We start from the raw sequence: 15,354 nt of genomic DNA, 5'->3' as shown, positions 1-15,354 counted from the left end.
ACTGGGATGGACAACCCTCTTATATCTCCTTAGTCGCCTGATAACACATCAAGGGAAGATGCATTGTTGGTGCTTAATATTTTACACTGCATCCACTGAAACCAACTACATGTGCTGAGTCACTGAATACGAGGGCTACTGTTTTGCATAGGCTCTAGCTATTGGTGGAAGGACCCAATCAGGGATACATCTTTTATCAAAATAACCCCAAAAAACCCTAATTAGGGCATTTTCAAGGATTTTCCGATCCATACAACAATGTATGTGGATTAGAAAAACGGTTCACTTATTTTTTTGCAGAAACAGCGCCACTTTTGTTGATAGGCTGTGTCTGGCACTACAACTGAACCATTTTTTCCATTCTCATAAATTCTCATTAAAAAAAACAAAACACGCAAATTGTCGTTATCTTGCAATAACTTACTCAGAGGTGCTTTGCAGACAACTCTCGCATGGCCTGGTGCACATGGTACTTTGCTCCATTTTCCCGTCTGGGACAGTAATATAACACATGAGCCTGTTTGCTCATTCGGTGAAGACCTCCAGTTGGTATATTCCACAGGGGAGCCATCGAGCCACACTGACTTCTGACCTGAAGGAAGGAATATAGATACAATGACTATCAATCCTAGAATCCAAAATCTTCAGTAATTTACAGAGATTGCATTCATTTACACCTTTTACTGCACAAGAAGGGCTGAGCACTAACTCTTCAACCCTTAGGTCTCTTTTTATACAACAGTATACGTTTTTGCGCTCGGCGATCGCGTCTAAAATTGCGTGAAGGAAGAATAGCCGCAATCAAGTCCCAATCTTAATTAGTATTTTCTCATCCATTCACAAGGATGGCTGCAGCGTGTTGTTGAAAAAATACTCTGCTCAGCATTTCCCAGACTATACGACTAGCCTGACAAGTGAGCTACTGAAAACAGTCCTCTGTAATACAATAGTGGGGTGTCGATGGTTGTCATGGTCCTAAGACTTGCCATGTAGTTAACCCTATTAGGCCCTGTAGCAGTAAAGATCAGTCCAAAAGGCATTATGCTACTTTGCCCACAGCAAAATGAAACACCTAATGCCTACAGTATACAGATAAATGCCCCTACCCCAAAGCTCAGAAAACATCCTAACATTCTATTTGCTAGAGAAGATGAATGTCTAGCAACAGGCAGTGGATTGTAGAGAGCAGGCATGTCAGCCTTGATTTACAGTGTTAAAACAAAAAAATGCTTAATGAAAGTATACTAATAGATCACAGACTGAACATGAGTCAACAGTGTGATGCAGCAGCAAAAAAGAAAACACAATTCTGGGATGCTTTAAAGAGGAGCATAGAGTCTGGATCATGTGAAGAAATTATTCCCCTCAACTCTTCCTTGGTCAGACCTCATCTGGAATACTGTGTCCAGTTCTGGACACCCCACTTTAAAAAAAAGACATCAACAAACTGGAGCAAATTCAGAGAAGAGTTACCAAGATGGTGAGCAGTCTGCAAATCATGTCCTATGAGGAACGGTTAAAGGATCTGGGAATATTTAGCTTGCAAAAAAAAAAAGGCTGAGAGGAGACTTAATAGCAGTCTACAAATATCTGAATGGCTGTCACAGTGCAGAGGGATCAGCCCTATTCTCATTTGTACAAGGAAAGACTAGAAGCAATGGGATGAAACTGAAAGGGAGGAGACACAGATTAGATATTAGAAAAAAACTTTTTGACAGTGAGGGTGATCAATGAGGGGAACAGGTTACCATAGGAGGTGGTGAGTTCTCCTTCAATGGAAGTGTTCAAACAAAGGCTGGACAAATATCTGTCTGGGATGATTTAGTGATCCTGCACTGAGCAGGGGGTTGGACCTGATGACCCAGGAGGTCCCTTCCAACTCTACCGTTCAATGGTATTACAAGATTAAGGAGACACACAGATTATTAGATGAGTTTACATTGTCTGAAATTTTAGGTATGCTATAAATATATTAGTCATTGCGTTAAAGAAAAAAGCCAAAATATGCCATTTATATTCCTTTACAGACTTTATTATCAAGTTGTTTTTCTTTTTAAAATCTTACCAGTTGAAGTGGAATTTACTCCAAGCCAAACCCTGCTGGTAAGATATGGATCGGAGTTCAGATATTTGCTAACAAAGACATTTTCATCTTCATCATTTACAGTCAGCAGTCCGGCGGTGGGATCTGTAATAAAAAGGCACTGAGATTAAGTACAAAAATGTCTAGATTTTTTTCGTGGGACAGCTCCTTTACAGAACATAGAAGTACCTGAAGGAGGTGTATATTGTTAGAAAAAAGTGGTGATTTCTTCCTCTAGAAACAGCACCACTCTTGTCCATGGGCTGGGCGTGGTATTGCACTCAATGAATAAGGCAATATTGTAATTTTCATATTGTTTGTGTTCCCCATGTAAATCGAAAGTGCTGCGGAATAAGTTGGCGCTGTACAAGTAAAGATTATTATTATAAGGCTGTGCTTCAATAAGTGAAACAGCCCATGTGTTACATGTGGAATTTACTGCAGAGTTACATGGGAGTTCACCCTTGCCACAGTGAAAGTGCAATTCTGTTACAGAACGATCATGCTGTGTAGTTCAAAATTTGCAGCATGCCCTTATTCCCATAAGCAAAATGTGGACGAGACTTGAAAACCTCATCCACTTGCTCGTGCGGTAATCTCCTGAGGAGGTGGAGATTATATACAAATATGTTTTATTATTAGAGATGAGCGAACGTACTCGTCCGAGCTTGATATTCGTGCGAATATTAGGGTGTTCGGGATGCTCGTTACTCGTAACGAGCACCACGCGGTGTTCTGGTTACTTTCAGTTTCCTCTCTGAGACGTTAGCGCGCTTTTCTGGCCAATTGAAAGACAGGGAAGGCATTACAACTTCCCCCTGTGACGTTCAAGCCCTATACCACCCCCCTGCAGTGAGTGGCTGGGAAGATCAGATGTCACCCGAGTATAAAAGTCGGCCCCTCCCGCGGCTCGCCACACATGCCTTGTGAGTTAGCTGAGGGAAAGTACTATCGTGCTGGTGCTGCTGTAGGGAGAGCGTTAGGAGTCAGTGTAGGCTTCAAGAACCCTAAAGGTCCTTCTTAGGGCCACATCTACCTGTGTGCAGGCTGCTGCTAGCAGTGTTTTTTTTTTTTTCTCAAAATCGGCAGTGCAGAGCATTGCACCCGGCATTAGGGACAGAAGTGGTGCATAGGCAGGGAGAGTGTTAGGAGTGAGTGTAGCCTTCAAGAACCTCAACGGTCCTTTCTAGGGCCAAATTTAAGCGTGTGCAGTACTGTGCTGGCTGCTGTTAGCAGTGTTGCATATTTTTTTTCTTCTAAAAATCGTCTGTGCAGAGCATTGTACCCTCCATTGATACTACAGGGACAGAATTGTGTAGGCAGGGCCACAACACAGTTATTGTTCATTGAATATACGCAGTGGGTCCTTCCCTTTGCAAAAAAGGAAAATAAATTATATTTGGCCTGCCTGTGTCAGTCCTAAGGTCTCCGTGTACGTGTGTGCTGCGTGGACAACGTACAAAAATCAGACGCAACCAGCTACGGTTTACTGCAGGCTTGCGCCATTGTCTTTCCTGACTGGCAAATACCTGCTCTGCTAGAGTTAATAACTCTGCTACACTAAAGTTGTGTGTCACTTTTTGAGGGCCACACCACAGATATTAAACTTCTTGTTCATTGAATATACGCAGTGGGTCCTTCCCTTTGCAAAAAAGGAAAAGAAATTATATTTGGCCTGCCTGTGTCAGTCCTAAGGTCTCCGTGTACGTGTGTACTGCGTGGACAACGTACAAAAATCAGACGCAACCAGCTACGGTTTACTGCAGGCTTGCGCCATTGTCTTTCCTGACTGGCAAATACCTGCTCTGCTAGAGTTAATAACTCTGCTACACTAAAGTTGTGTGTCACTTTTTCAGGGCCACACTACAGTTCTAAAAGTTATTGTTCATTGAATATACGCAGTGGGTCCTTCCCTTTGCAAAAAAGGAAAATAAATTATATTTGGCCTGCCTGTGTCAGTCCTAAGGTCTCCGTGTACGTGTGTGCTGCGTGGACAACGTACAAAAATCAGACGCAACCAGCTACGGTTTACTGCAGGCTTGCGCCATTGTCTTTCCTGACTGGCAAATACCTGCTCTGCTAGAGTTAATAACTCTGCTATACTAAAGTTGTGTGTCACTTTTTCAGGGCCACACTACAGTTCTAAAAGTTATTGTTCATTGAATATACGCAGTGGGTCCTTCCCTTTGCAAAAAAGCGAAAACATTATATTTGGCCTGCAGGCTTGCGCCAATTTATTTCCTGCCTGGGAAATCAAATCACTGGTAATACAGCATGCTGAGGGGTAGGGGTAGGCATAGAGGACGTGGACGTGGACGTGGCCGAGGACGCGTAGGCCCAAGTGAGGGTGTGGGCACAGGCCGAGCTCCTGATCCAGGTGTGTCGCAGCTGACTGCTGCGCGATTAGGAGAGAGGCACGTTTCTGGCGTCCCCACATTCATCGCCCAATTAATGGGTCCACGTGGGAGACGTTTATTAGAAAATGAGCAGTGTGAGCAGGTCCTGTCCTGGATGGCAGAAAGTGCTTCGAGCAACCTATCGTCCAGCCACAGTTCTGCGCCGTCCACTGCTGCAAATCCGAATCCTCTGTCTGCTGCTCCTCCTTCCTCCCAGCCTCCTCACTCCACTACAATGACACATGCTCAGGAGCGGGAACACTCCCAGGAACTGTTCTCGGGCCCCTGCTCAGATTGGGCAGCAGTGGTTCCTCTCCCACCAGAGGAGTTTATCGTCACTGATGCCCAACCATTCGAAAGTTCCCGGGGTCCGGGGAAGAGGCTGGGGACTTCCGCCAACTGTCTCAAGAAGTTTCTGTGGGTGAGGAGGACGATGACGATGAGACACAGTTGTCTTGCAGTGAGGTAGTAGTAAGGGCAGTAAGTCCAAGGGAGCAGCGCACAGAGGATTCGGAGGAAGAGCAGCAGGACGATGAGGTGACTGACCCCACCTGATGTGCAACGCCTACTCAGGACAGGTCTTCAGAGGAGGAGGCAAGGGCATCAGCAGGGCAGGTTGCAAGAGGCAGTACGGTGGCCAGGGGTAGAGGCAGGGCCAGACCAAATAATCCACCAAGTGTTTCCCAAAGCACACCCTTGCGCCATGCCACCCTGCAGAGGCCGAGGTGCTCTAAGGTCTGGCAGTTTTTCACAGAGACGCCTGACGACCGACGAACAGTGGTGTGCAACCTTTGTCGCGCCAAGATCAGCCGGGGAGCCACCACCAACAGCCTCACCACCACCAGCATGCGCAGACATATGATGGCCAAGCACCCCACAAGGTGGGACGAAGGCCGTTCACCGCCTCCGGTTTGCACCGCTGCCTCTCCCCCTGTGCCCCAACCTGCCACTGAGATCCAACCTCCCTCTCAGGACACAGGCACAACCGTCTCATGGCCTGCACCCACACCCTCACCTCCACTGTCCTCGGCCCCATCCAGCAATGTCTCGCACCGCACAGTCCAGCCGTCGCTAGCGCAAGTGTTGGAGCGCAAGCGCAAGTACGCCGCCACGCACCCGCACGCTCAATCGTTAACCGTCCACATAGCCAAATTTATCAGCCTTGAGATGCTGCCGTATAGGGTTGTGGAAACGGAGTCCTTCAAAGCTATGATGGCGGCGGCGGCCCCGCGCTACTCAGTTCCCAGTCGCCACTACTTTTCCCGATGTGCCGTCCCAGCCCTGCACGACCACGTCTCTCGCAACATTGTACGCGCCCTCACCAATGCGGTTAGTGGCAAGGTCCACTTAACTACGGACACGTGGACAAGCACAGGCGGGCAGGGCCACTACATCTCCCTGACGGCACATTGGGTGAATTTAGTGGAGGCTGGGACAGAGTCAGAGCCTGGGACCGCTCACGTCCTACCCACCCCCAGAATTGCGGGCCCCAGCTCGGTGGTGGTATCTGCGGCGGTGTATGCTTCTTCCACTAAAGCACCCTCCTCCTCCTCAACCTCTGTCTCGCAATCTAGATGTGTCAGCAGCAGCAGGACGTCGCCAGCAGTCGGTGTCGCGCGGCGTGGCAGCACAGCGGTGGGCAAGCGTCAGCAGGCCGTGCTGAAACTACTCAGCTTAGGAGATAGGAGGCACACGGCCCACGAACTGCTGCAGGGTCTGACAGAGCAGACCGACCGTTGGCTTGCGCCGCTGAGCCTCCAACCGGGCATGGTCGTGTGTGACAACGGCCGTAACCTGGTGGCGGCTCTGCAGCTCGGCAGCCTCACGCACGTGCCATGCCTGGCCCACGTCTTTAATTTGGTGGTTCAGCGCTTTCTGAAAAGCTACCCACGCTTGTCAGACCTGCTCGGAAAGGTGCGCCGGCTCTGCGCACATTTCCGCAAGTCCCACACGGACGCTGCCACCCTGCGCACCCTGCAACATCGCTTTAATCTGCCAGTGCACCGACTCCTGTGCGACGTGCCCACACGGTGGAACTCTACGCTCCACATGTTGGCTAGGCTCTATGAGCAGCGTAGAGCTATAGTGGAATACCAACTCCAACATGGGCGGCGCAGTGGGAGTCAGCCTCCTCAATTCTTTTCAGAAGAGTGGGCCTGGTTGGCAGACATCTGCCAGGTCCTTCGAAACTTTGATCAGTCTACCCAGGTGGTGAGCGGCGATGCTGCAATCATTAGCGTCACCATTCCTCTGCTATGCATCTTGAGAAGTTCCCTGCAAACCATAAAGGCAGCCGCTTTGCGCTCGGAAACAGAGCCGGGGGAAGACAGTATGTCGCTGGATAGTCAGAGCACCCTCCTGTCTATATCTCAGCGCGTTCAGGAGGAGGAGGAGGAGGATGAGGAGGAGGGGGAAGAGACAGCTTGGCCCACTGCTGACGGTACCCATGCTGCTTGCCTGTCATCATTTCAGCGTGTATGGCCTGAGGAGGAGGAGGAGGAGGAGGAGGATCCTGAAAGTGATCTTCCTAGTGCGGACAGCCATGTGTTGCGTACAGGTACCCTGGCACACATGGCTGACTTCATGTTAGGATGCCTTTCTCGTGACCCTCGCATTCAACGCATTCTGGCCACTACGGATTACTGGGTGTACACACTGCTCGACCCACGCTATAAGGAGAACCTTCCCAGTCTCATTCCCGAAGAGGAAAGGGGTTCGAGAGTGTTGCTATACCACAGGACCCTGGCGGACAAGCTGATGGTAAAATTCCCATCCGACAGCGCTAGTGGCAGAAGGCGCAGTTCCGAGGGCCAGGTAGCAGGGGAGGTGCGTAGATCAAGCAGCATGTACATCCCAGGCAGTGCAACAGTCTTTAAGGGCCTGGCCAGCTTTATGGCTCCCCAGCAAGACTGTGTCACCGCTCCCCAGTCAAGGCTGAGTCGGCGGGAGCACTGTAAAAGGATGGTGAGGGAGTACGTAGCCGATCGCACGACCATCCTCGGTGACGCCTCTGTCCCCTACAACTACTGGGTGTCGAAGCTGGACACGTGGCCTGAACTAGCGCTGTATGCCCTGGAGGTGCTTGCTTGTCCTGCGGCTAGCGTCTTGTCGGAGAGGGTGTTCAGTGCGGCTGGGGGAATCATCACAGATAAGCGTACCCGCCTGTCAACCGACAGTGCCGACAGGCTAACACTCATCAAGATGAACAAAGCCTGGATTTCCCCAGACTTCTCTTCTCCACCAGCGGACAGCAGCGATACGTAAGCAATACGTAGGCTGCACCCGCGGATGGAAGCTACGTTCTCTCTCACCATCCAAAACGGGGACATTTCTGCTTCATCAATCTGTGTCTAATATTCCTCCTCCTCCTCCTGCTCCTCCTCCTGAAACCTCACGTAATCACGCTGAACGGGCAATTTTTCTTAGGGCCACAAGGCTCACTCATCTAATTTTTCGAAACAATTTTTATATGTTTCAATGCTCTTAAAAGCGTTGAAACTTTAACTTGAACCAATTTTTCGTTAAACTGGGCTGCCTCCAGGCCTAGTTACCACTTAAGCCACATTAACCAAAGCGATTAATGGGTTTCACCTGCCATCTTGGTTGGGCATGGCCAATTTTTACTGAGGTACATTAGTACTGTTGGTACACCAATTTTTTGGGGCCCTCACCTACACTGTAATCATAGCAATTTGTATGTTCTTCGCCTGCACTCATGGTACAGAAGTGTGTGTGGGGTTGGCCTACACTTTAGCTACATAAATGTAACTTGGGCCTTGGCTATACTGCAGCTACTGAAATGGAACTAAGACTGCGCTCCCACTATACTGCTGCTTCGGAATTGTTACTGGGGCCTGTCTTGAGTGCTACTATTACTGACATGGAACGAAGACTGCGCTCCCGCTATACTGCTGCTTCGGAATTGTTACTGGGGCCTGTCTTGAGTGCTACTATTGCTGACATGGAACGAAGACTGCGCTCCCGCTATACTGCTGCTTCGGAATTGTTACTGGGGCCTGTCTTGAGTGCTACTATTGCTGACATGGAACGAAGACTGCGCTCCCGCTATAATGCTGCTAGTGATATGTTAGTGGGGCCTGTCCTAATGCTACGGCTGAAATGTTACGAATTCTGGGCTCTGCCTATACCGCTGCTAATGGTATGTCTCTGGGGTGTGGAAACAGAGGCTTCCCAAAGACATGATGGCGGCGAGGCCATTTCCCACCAACGCGGTTACTGTTAAGGTGCATATAACCACGGACACGTGGAGAGGACACGTAGTGCCTCAAAAACATCCCCCTCCTCCTCCAACAGGGAAAACATTCTTGGCAAATGCCTTTGCATTGGTTCGTCTGGTGGCAGTCCAAGAATTTCACCTTTACCGACACTACAAGAGAGCCCCCCCACCATCCCCCCGCCACGGCCCACTTAATCCTGGCCACATTCCGAAAACCAACAAAATAAAACCGCGCTACTAGGTCCGCAGTCACCACCACATTACCACCAACGCGGTTACTGTTAAGGTACATATTACCAGTCTGACTGGGGCATGCAGAGACACCTTGACAGAATGAATAGTGTGTGGCACATAGGTTCCCCATTGCTATGCCCACGTGTGCAGCTCCTGATGGCGGTGGCACAGGATTCTATTTCTCATTGCTTCTGTACAGCATTGTGGGCTATCGCCCCACCACTTTTAAAGAGGGTCGCTGCCTAGCCGTGCCAACCCCTCTGCAGTGTGTGCCTGCGGTTCCTCCTCATGGCAGACGCACTTCTAAATAGACATGAGGGTGGTGTGGCATGAGGGCAGCTGAAGACTGCGCAGGGACACTTTGGTGTGCGCTGTGGGGGGGAGGGGGGGCGGTTGGTCAGCATGTAACCCAGGAGAAGTGGCAGTGGAGTGTCATGCAGGCAGTGATTGTGCTTTGTTGGAGGTAGTGTGGTGCTTAGCTAAGGTATGCCATGCTAATGAGGGCTTTTCAGAAGTAAAAGTTGTTGGGAGGGGGGGGGGGGCCCACTCTTGCCGCTATTGTGGCTTAATAGTGGGACCTGTGAACTTGAGATGCAGCCCAACACGTAGCCCCTCGCCTGCCCTATCCGTTGCTGTGTCGTTCCCATCACTTTCTTGAATTGCCCAGATTTTCACACATGAAAACCTTAGCGAGCATCGGCGAAATACAGAAATGCTCGGGTCGCCCATTGACTTCAATGGGGTTCGTTACTCGAAACGAACCCTCAAGCATCGCAAAAAGTTTGTTCCGAGTAACGAGCACCCGAGCATTTTGGTGCTCGCTCATCTCTATTTATTATCTATATAGCAGCTCAGCTAACAATAGATGCCCTATCTTACACACATGAGATTGATGACGTACCTGCAGTCTGACACATCTTGCTGGCCTCCGCATTGCTATACACAGAGTAGTTGTAAATTTTCAGATCAAAACCATAGCAGGAATCCTTGTAACGGACCCAGCGTCCTGTGCCCGGTGTTTTGGGACAGAGCTCGTCTTCGCCAACAAGTTCTGATTGCACTGAAAAACAAAGGATTTACAGTACATAAAAAACAGACAAAATCACAAAAAGAAAAGTATTACTGTAAAGGACCATTTACACTGAAAGACAATCGCTCAAACGACAGTTTGAGTGACAGTTTTGAGCGATCATCTTTGCATAACTCTAAGTAGCTAATTAGCTACTTAAGAGTTAATGTAGGCAGAGCGGGATACCGCCCCGATAGCTCTGAGAAAAAAGCAGCTGTTTTGTATATGCAAACAGCTTCATTATTCTCGGCGCTTTCAGCTGGTGTTCCGCTAAGAACTGCCAGCGGGATACCAGCTGAAAGAATGCTATCAGCACTGACCACTGAGAAAATCAGCATGCGGTGCTGATAAGATTCATCGGTGATTTTTAGCTTGCTAGAAATCACCGATGAACGAATAGTGCACGAACAGTGCGCGTTGGCAGCGCATTTAAACGCAACGATTATCTCTCAAAAGATAATCGTGTCTAAATGGGCCTTAACTCATTTACACAAACAATACAATCCTTTGGAGACAAATTCAATTCTGTATATTAAACTGTGCACATTTTCTATAATCACTACAATAATGACCACTAGAGGGCACCAGATTATATTTTCACATGCTAACATGACCGATAGGGGGCAGACATTGTTTTATTGTCATTTTGGCTTCTGGAATTAAAAAAAAAATTCCAAATCAGCAGTAAAACATGAGGATCAGAGGTGACTGCTGATTCTCATAAATACCAGGAGTATCCTGAGTGCATATCCCACCATGGACAACATCTGCATGCAGTCTATATTCTCCCTGTGTTTGTGTGGGTTTCCTCTAGGTGTTTCAATTTCCTCCAAGAATATACAACTGTGAGCCCCCATGGGGACAGAACTTGATTCCGAGTGACGTAAAGTTCTATGTAATGTGCAAGCGCTATATAAATAAAAGTGACTTGCAGTACCTGCAGATGCAGATTTATAACATATTGCACCATCTAGGCGTTCACTGCAGTTCTTCATTGTCCAGACTCCTTTAGTATCCAGATATATGCAATTTCCAAGAGCGAGTTTCTTTTCAAAGTATTTAGTTGCATAGTTGACTTCAGTAGTATCCGACCACTCCACACTGGACCCCTAGTGGCCAAACATATTTATAGTAAGAATTCCAAACACTTTTAACACACTTTTGAGAACAAGAATGAGCGTCAAACTGTTCACATTTCATCAGAGCCTTCTGTTGAGAGTATACATCAGCAATATGTCCCGTCGTATACTCAGCATGGCCGCTGTATAAGCAAACCGTAAGTAGCACACAATGCCCATCAGTTCCGATTTTTAAAAAACCTCTTTAGCGAGGACCCACATTGACTCGCTGATCACCATGCTGGCTTTGATTCAGAAAGGTTTTTCATGGTAAGATTTGAGTACTTACATCATTATTCCACAGTCCAATCCACAGTGGATACCCATCATGCCGGACAAATTGCTCCAGAAACAATTGCTGGTCCTCGTCGTGTACGCTGGCCAGGTTCCCATCCATTCTCTTGCACTCCTTTACTGCTTCAAACCATGTAAGCTTCTTTTTTAGAAGGAAGTATGTGTAATTTGAAAAGGGGATGGCGGTTGGCATTGGCAAAAGGTAATCTGTATTAGAACCTTCAGGGGTGAAAGACACATCGCATGTTACTAGGAGCTGAGGTCACGATAAACTGTACACAATATATCTTTATTGGTTTTAGACAAAATAGTACCAAAAAAAGACACTAAAGGCCCAGAGGAGTATATAGCCATCCCTGGTGGTCACTCAAGAGGAGGACTGAGCAAGTGGGTCATCACTTAGTGCCCAAGATCCTTCAGGCCGTACTTGGGCCACGCATGACCAATTTCAGTGCTTGGAAAACAGAAATATTTTAATGCGTGTGCATGTCTGTGCGACATCCGAATGTGTATTTTTTACGTCCGTCTGTGATCCATGTGTCATCTGGTACAATCTCAAGCGCAAAATAAAAAACTGAGGGGGGCCCAACATGTTTTTTTTTTTTATAAACTGCTTAGCAATGATCAGTGAAAAATGGAGTGCACATGGATGTCCTCAGCGTGTACTCCGTTTAGTTTGAGCACCCACAGACTTGAATGGGTAATTCTGGCCCGTGAAATGGACCTGAAAAGGCCAGCTGCAGTTTTTTTTCTTTATACAAAACCTTGGTTCAAGTAAAAAAAAATAATAATCGCACGTATGAATAGCCCCATTGACTTTTATGGGTTCATATTATGTCCATGTGCAGTCAGTTACACACAGAGACAACACGTGGACTGAAAATACTGCTGTGTGAATTACCCCTTCTATTTCCTGCAGTCTGCAGCTCAGTAGCGAAGTCCTCATGAAGCCATTTGTGGAGGTGGTTACCTTCCATAGCTTTGCAATATGCTTTTAGATTGACGTTTCCCAGTGTTTCTAGGCCAAGTACCCCCTACTCAAATATATTACACCAAAGCATACCGAAAACAATGACCTTACATCATTCCATACCTACAAAAGTCACAGTAAAAGGTGAGCATGCATATCCTCTAGAGAACACTTGTCAAACACAAGGCCCGCAGGCTGAATCTGGAGCGCCACCTTGTTTCATGTGGCCCACAAGCATGGTCGGCATTCACACAAGCGCCGGCCGCTGCCAGGTGATTTCTTAGTGATTACCAGCTGGGGTGCCGCAGCTCTACACCCGGTAACCACGCAGCAGCACTGATCCCGATGCATACTCTGACGTCAGTGTGTGCAGCCAGGATCAGCGCTGAGAACAGGAGGAGCGGCGCTGACTGCAAGGAGGAGGTAAGTATATGGGGTGGTGAGGGAATATTACTACCGGGGCTGCTGAAGGGGTTAATATTACTACTGGTGCAACTAAAGGGGTTAATATTACTACTGGGTCTGCTGAAGGAGTTACTATTACTACTACGACTACCGAGAGGGGTATATTACTACTAGGGGTTGAAGAAGGAGTTAATATTACTACTAGGGGCTACTGAGAGGGGTTAATATTACTACTGGGGCTGCTGAAGAAGATAATATTACTACTGAGGCCACTGTGGAGAACACTATTACTGCTGAGGCCATTATGGGCTCACTCTTACTACTGGGGCCACTATGGGCTCACTCTTACTACTGGGCCACTGTGGTTTATTATAAAAATAACTACTCCTTAACAGTTAAACCAACTGTTAAGGAGTAGTTGTATTTCTACAGTCTTACAATTACAATCGGCATGTATCCTCTAGGGCAGTGGTCCCCAATTAGTGGTGTGAGAGCCACATGTAGCTCATAACCCCTTGCTATGTGGCTCGCCAATGGAGTCTTGCTTTCTGACCATATGTACTGCCAATTAACATTATTGCAGACATATCCTAAGCACCAAACAGCGCCAATTCAGATGGCGTAATACTAGTGCCAAATGTCACACTGAAATTTGTAGCAGCAAATGTTTGCAAATAATTTGTTTCATAGAGCTAGGGAATATATCACACGGCCAGAAATTATACCATGGCCCTAATACATCAAATCCTAATGTAAGTGCAAGCGGTCTTATTGCAACCAGCAAGTTGCTGCAACTGTGACCCAACCATCATAAGAAATCCATCAGGCTTGGATTTCTTGTGGTGGTTTACAATTTGAGGCCTCAGTCAGACGGCGCATGCGTCCGGCGATTTTATAAAACCATTGCTTTGCAATGGTATCGGACACATGAGCGCTTTTTATGCGCTTGTCCGATAAATTATAGAACAGAAATCGCAGATTGCACCTATCTGCGATCTGCGATTCCTGTTCTCTTCTCTATATGCGCTCAATGGGGCCGGCGGCAGCAGCGCCGACCCCATTGAGAGCATATACTAGACAAATCATTCTTCTCTGCCACAGCTGTAACAGCTGTGGCAGAGAAGAACGATGTTTGCCCATTGAATTCAATGGAGCCGGCAATACAGCCGGCTCCATTGAAAGCAATGGGCTGCCGGCGATCGCACGATGAATTTTCGTGAAGGGCTTAAAAATATAAGCCCTTCCCAGAAATTCATCCAGAAATGTGTAAAAACAAAAAAAAAATATACTCACCTGGTCCCGGCAGACGGAGTTCAGCCGCGGCCGGCCGGCAGTTCTCCTGAACTGCTCTGAGTAGTATTCAGCATCGGGGATTTAAAATCTGAATGACTTCAGCTGAATGACAGCTGAGAGCTGCCCCTGATTGGTCCCTGCGCTGAGCCAATCAGAGGCAGCACTCACTCACCCATTCATGAATTCATGAATGGGTGTGAGTGAGAGCTGCCTCTGATTGGTGAGGCTGTGACCAATCAGAGGCAGCTCATTCAGCAGGCGGGGATTTTAAATCCCCGGCTGCTGAATACTACTCAGAGCAGTTCAGGAGAACTGCCGGTCCATCTGCTGGGACAAGGTGAGTATATATATATTTTTTGTTTTTACACATTTCTGGATGAATTTCCGGGAAGGGCTTATATTTTTAAGCCCGTCCTGAAAATTCATCATGCGATCGCCGGCAGCCCATTGCTTTCAATGGAGCCGGCTGTATTGCCGGTTCCATTGAATTCAATGGGCAAACATCATTCTTCTCTGCCACAGCTGTTACAGCTGTGGCAGAGGAGAATGACTTGTCTACTATATGTTCTCAATGGGGTCGGCGCTGCTGCCGCCGGCCCCATTGAGCGCATATAGAGAAGAGAACAGGAATCGCAGATAGGTGCGATCTGCAATTTCTGTTCTATAATTTATCGGACGAGCGCATAAAAAGCGCTCATGTGTCCGATACCATTGCAAAGCAATGGTTCTATAAAATCGCCGGACGCATGCGCAAATCGCCCGTCTGACTGAGGCCTCACTCATATTAGGAGTGTTGTTATGGCCAAAGTCCTCTAAATTTATAGGCCTGGGCCTATAAATTTCTCTTATCCATTTTTAAGTTGAATGTGTCGAACATCAATGAAAGTTGAATGCGGCTCATAGTACAAACCTTTGGGGACAACTCTGATCTAAGGTTCTATTGAAATGGGGAAGGGGAAGGGGAAGGGAATGAACTTGTTATTTGTATAGCGCCAACTTATTCCGCAGCGCTTTCAGGTAATTTGTTTACCCAGAAAGCTGGGTACTCATTTTACTGACCTCAGAAGGATGGAAGACCGAGTCAACCTTAAGCCAGCTACCTGAATGATGTGGAGATTGAACCCACAACCTTCAGGTCGTGAGCGAGACTTTAGGACTGCGTTCTGTTACCTTATCACTTTGCACCACACGAGGCCTATTAGAATTGGCTAATCATAGATTAAATGAGATCATTACTCTGACAGCGGTATGGCCA

At 47.6% G+C, this 15,354-nt stretch overlaps 1 protein-coding gene across 2 annotated transcripts in view; it reads right to left on the bottom strand.

The window, feature by feature from the left end:
- LY75 (lymphocyte antigen 75) overlaps positions 1-15,354 on the bottom strand; it is a 100,047-nt gene that overhangs the window by 6,164 nt on the left and 78,529 nt on the right. For both annotated transcript variants that reach the window (XM_066575958.1, XM_066575959.1), the window contains 5 exons: positions 11,427-11,650; positions 10,957-11,128; positions 9,852-10,010; positions 2,066-2,188; positions 425-592 (listed from right to left, as the gene is read on the bottom strand). In XM_066575958.1, coding sequence (XP_066432055.1) covers positions 425-592; positions 2,066-2,188; positions 9,852-10,010; positions 10,957-11,128; positions 11,427-11,650 — 846 coding nt within the window. The remainder of the gene's footprint in view (positions 1-424; positions 593-2,065; positions 2,189-9,851; positions 10,011-10,956; positions 11,129-11,426; positions 11,651-15,354) is intronic.

Source organism: Eleutherodactylus coqui, chromosome 8 (genome assembly GCF_035609145.1).
Source record: "Eleutherodactylus coqui strain aEleCoq1 chromosome 8, aEleCoq1.hap1, whole genome shotgun sequence".
NCBI classification, from domain to species: domain Eukaryota; kingdom Metazoa; phylum Chordata; class Amphibia; order Anura; family Eleutherodactylidae; genus Eleutherodactylus; species Eleutherodactylus coqui.
This window is presented reverse-complemented; position numbering and strand designations above follow the sequence as displayed.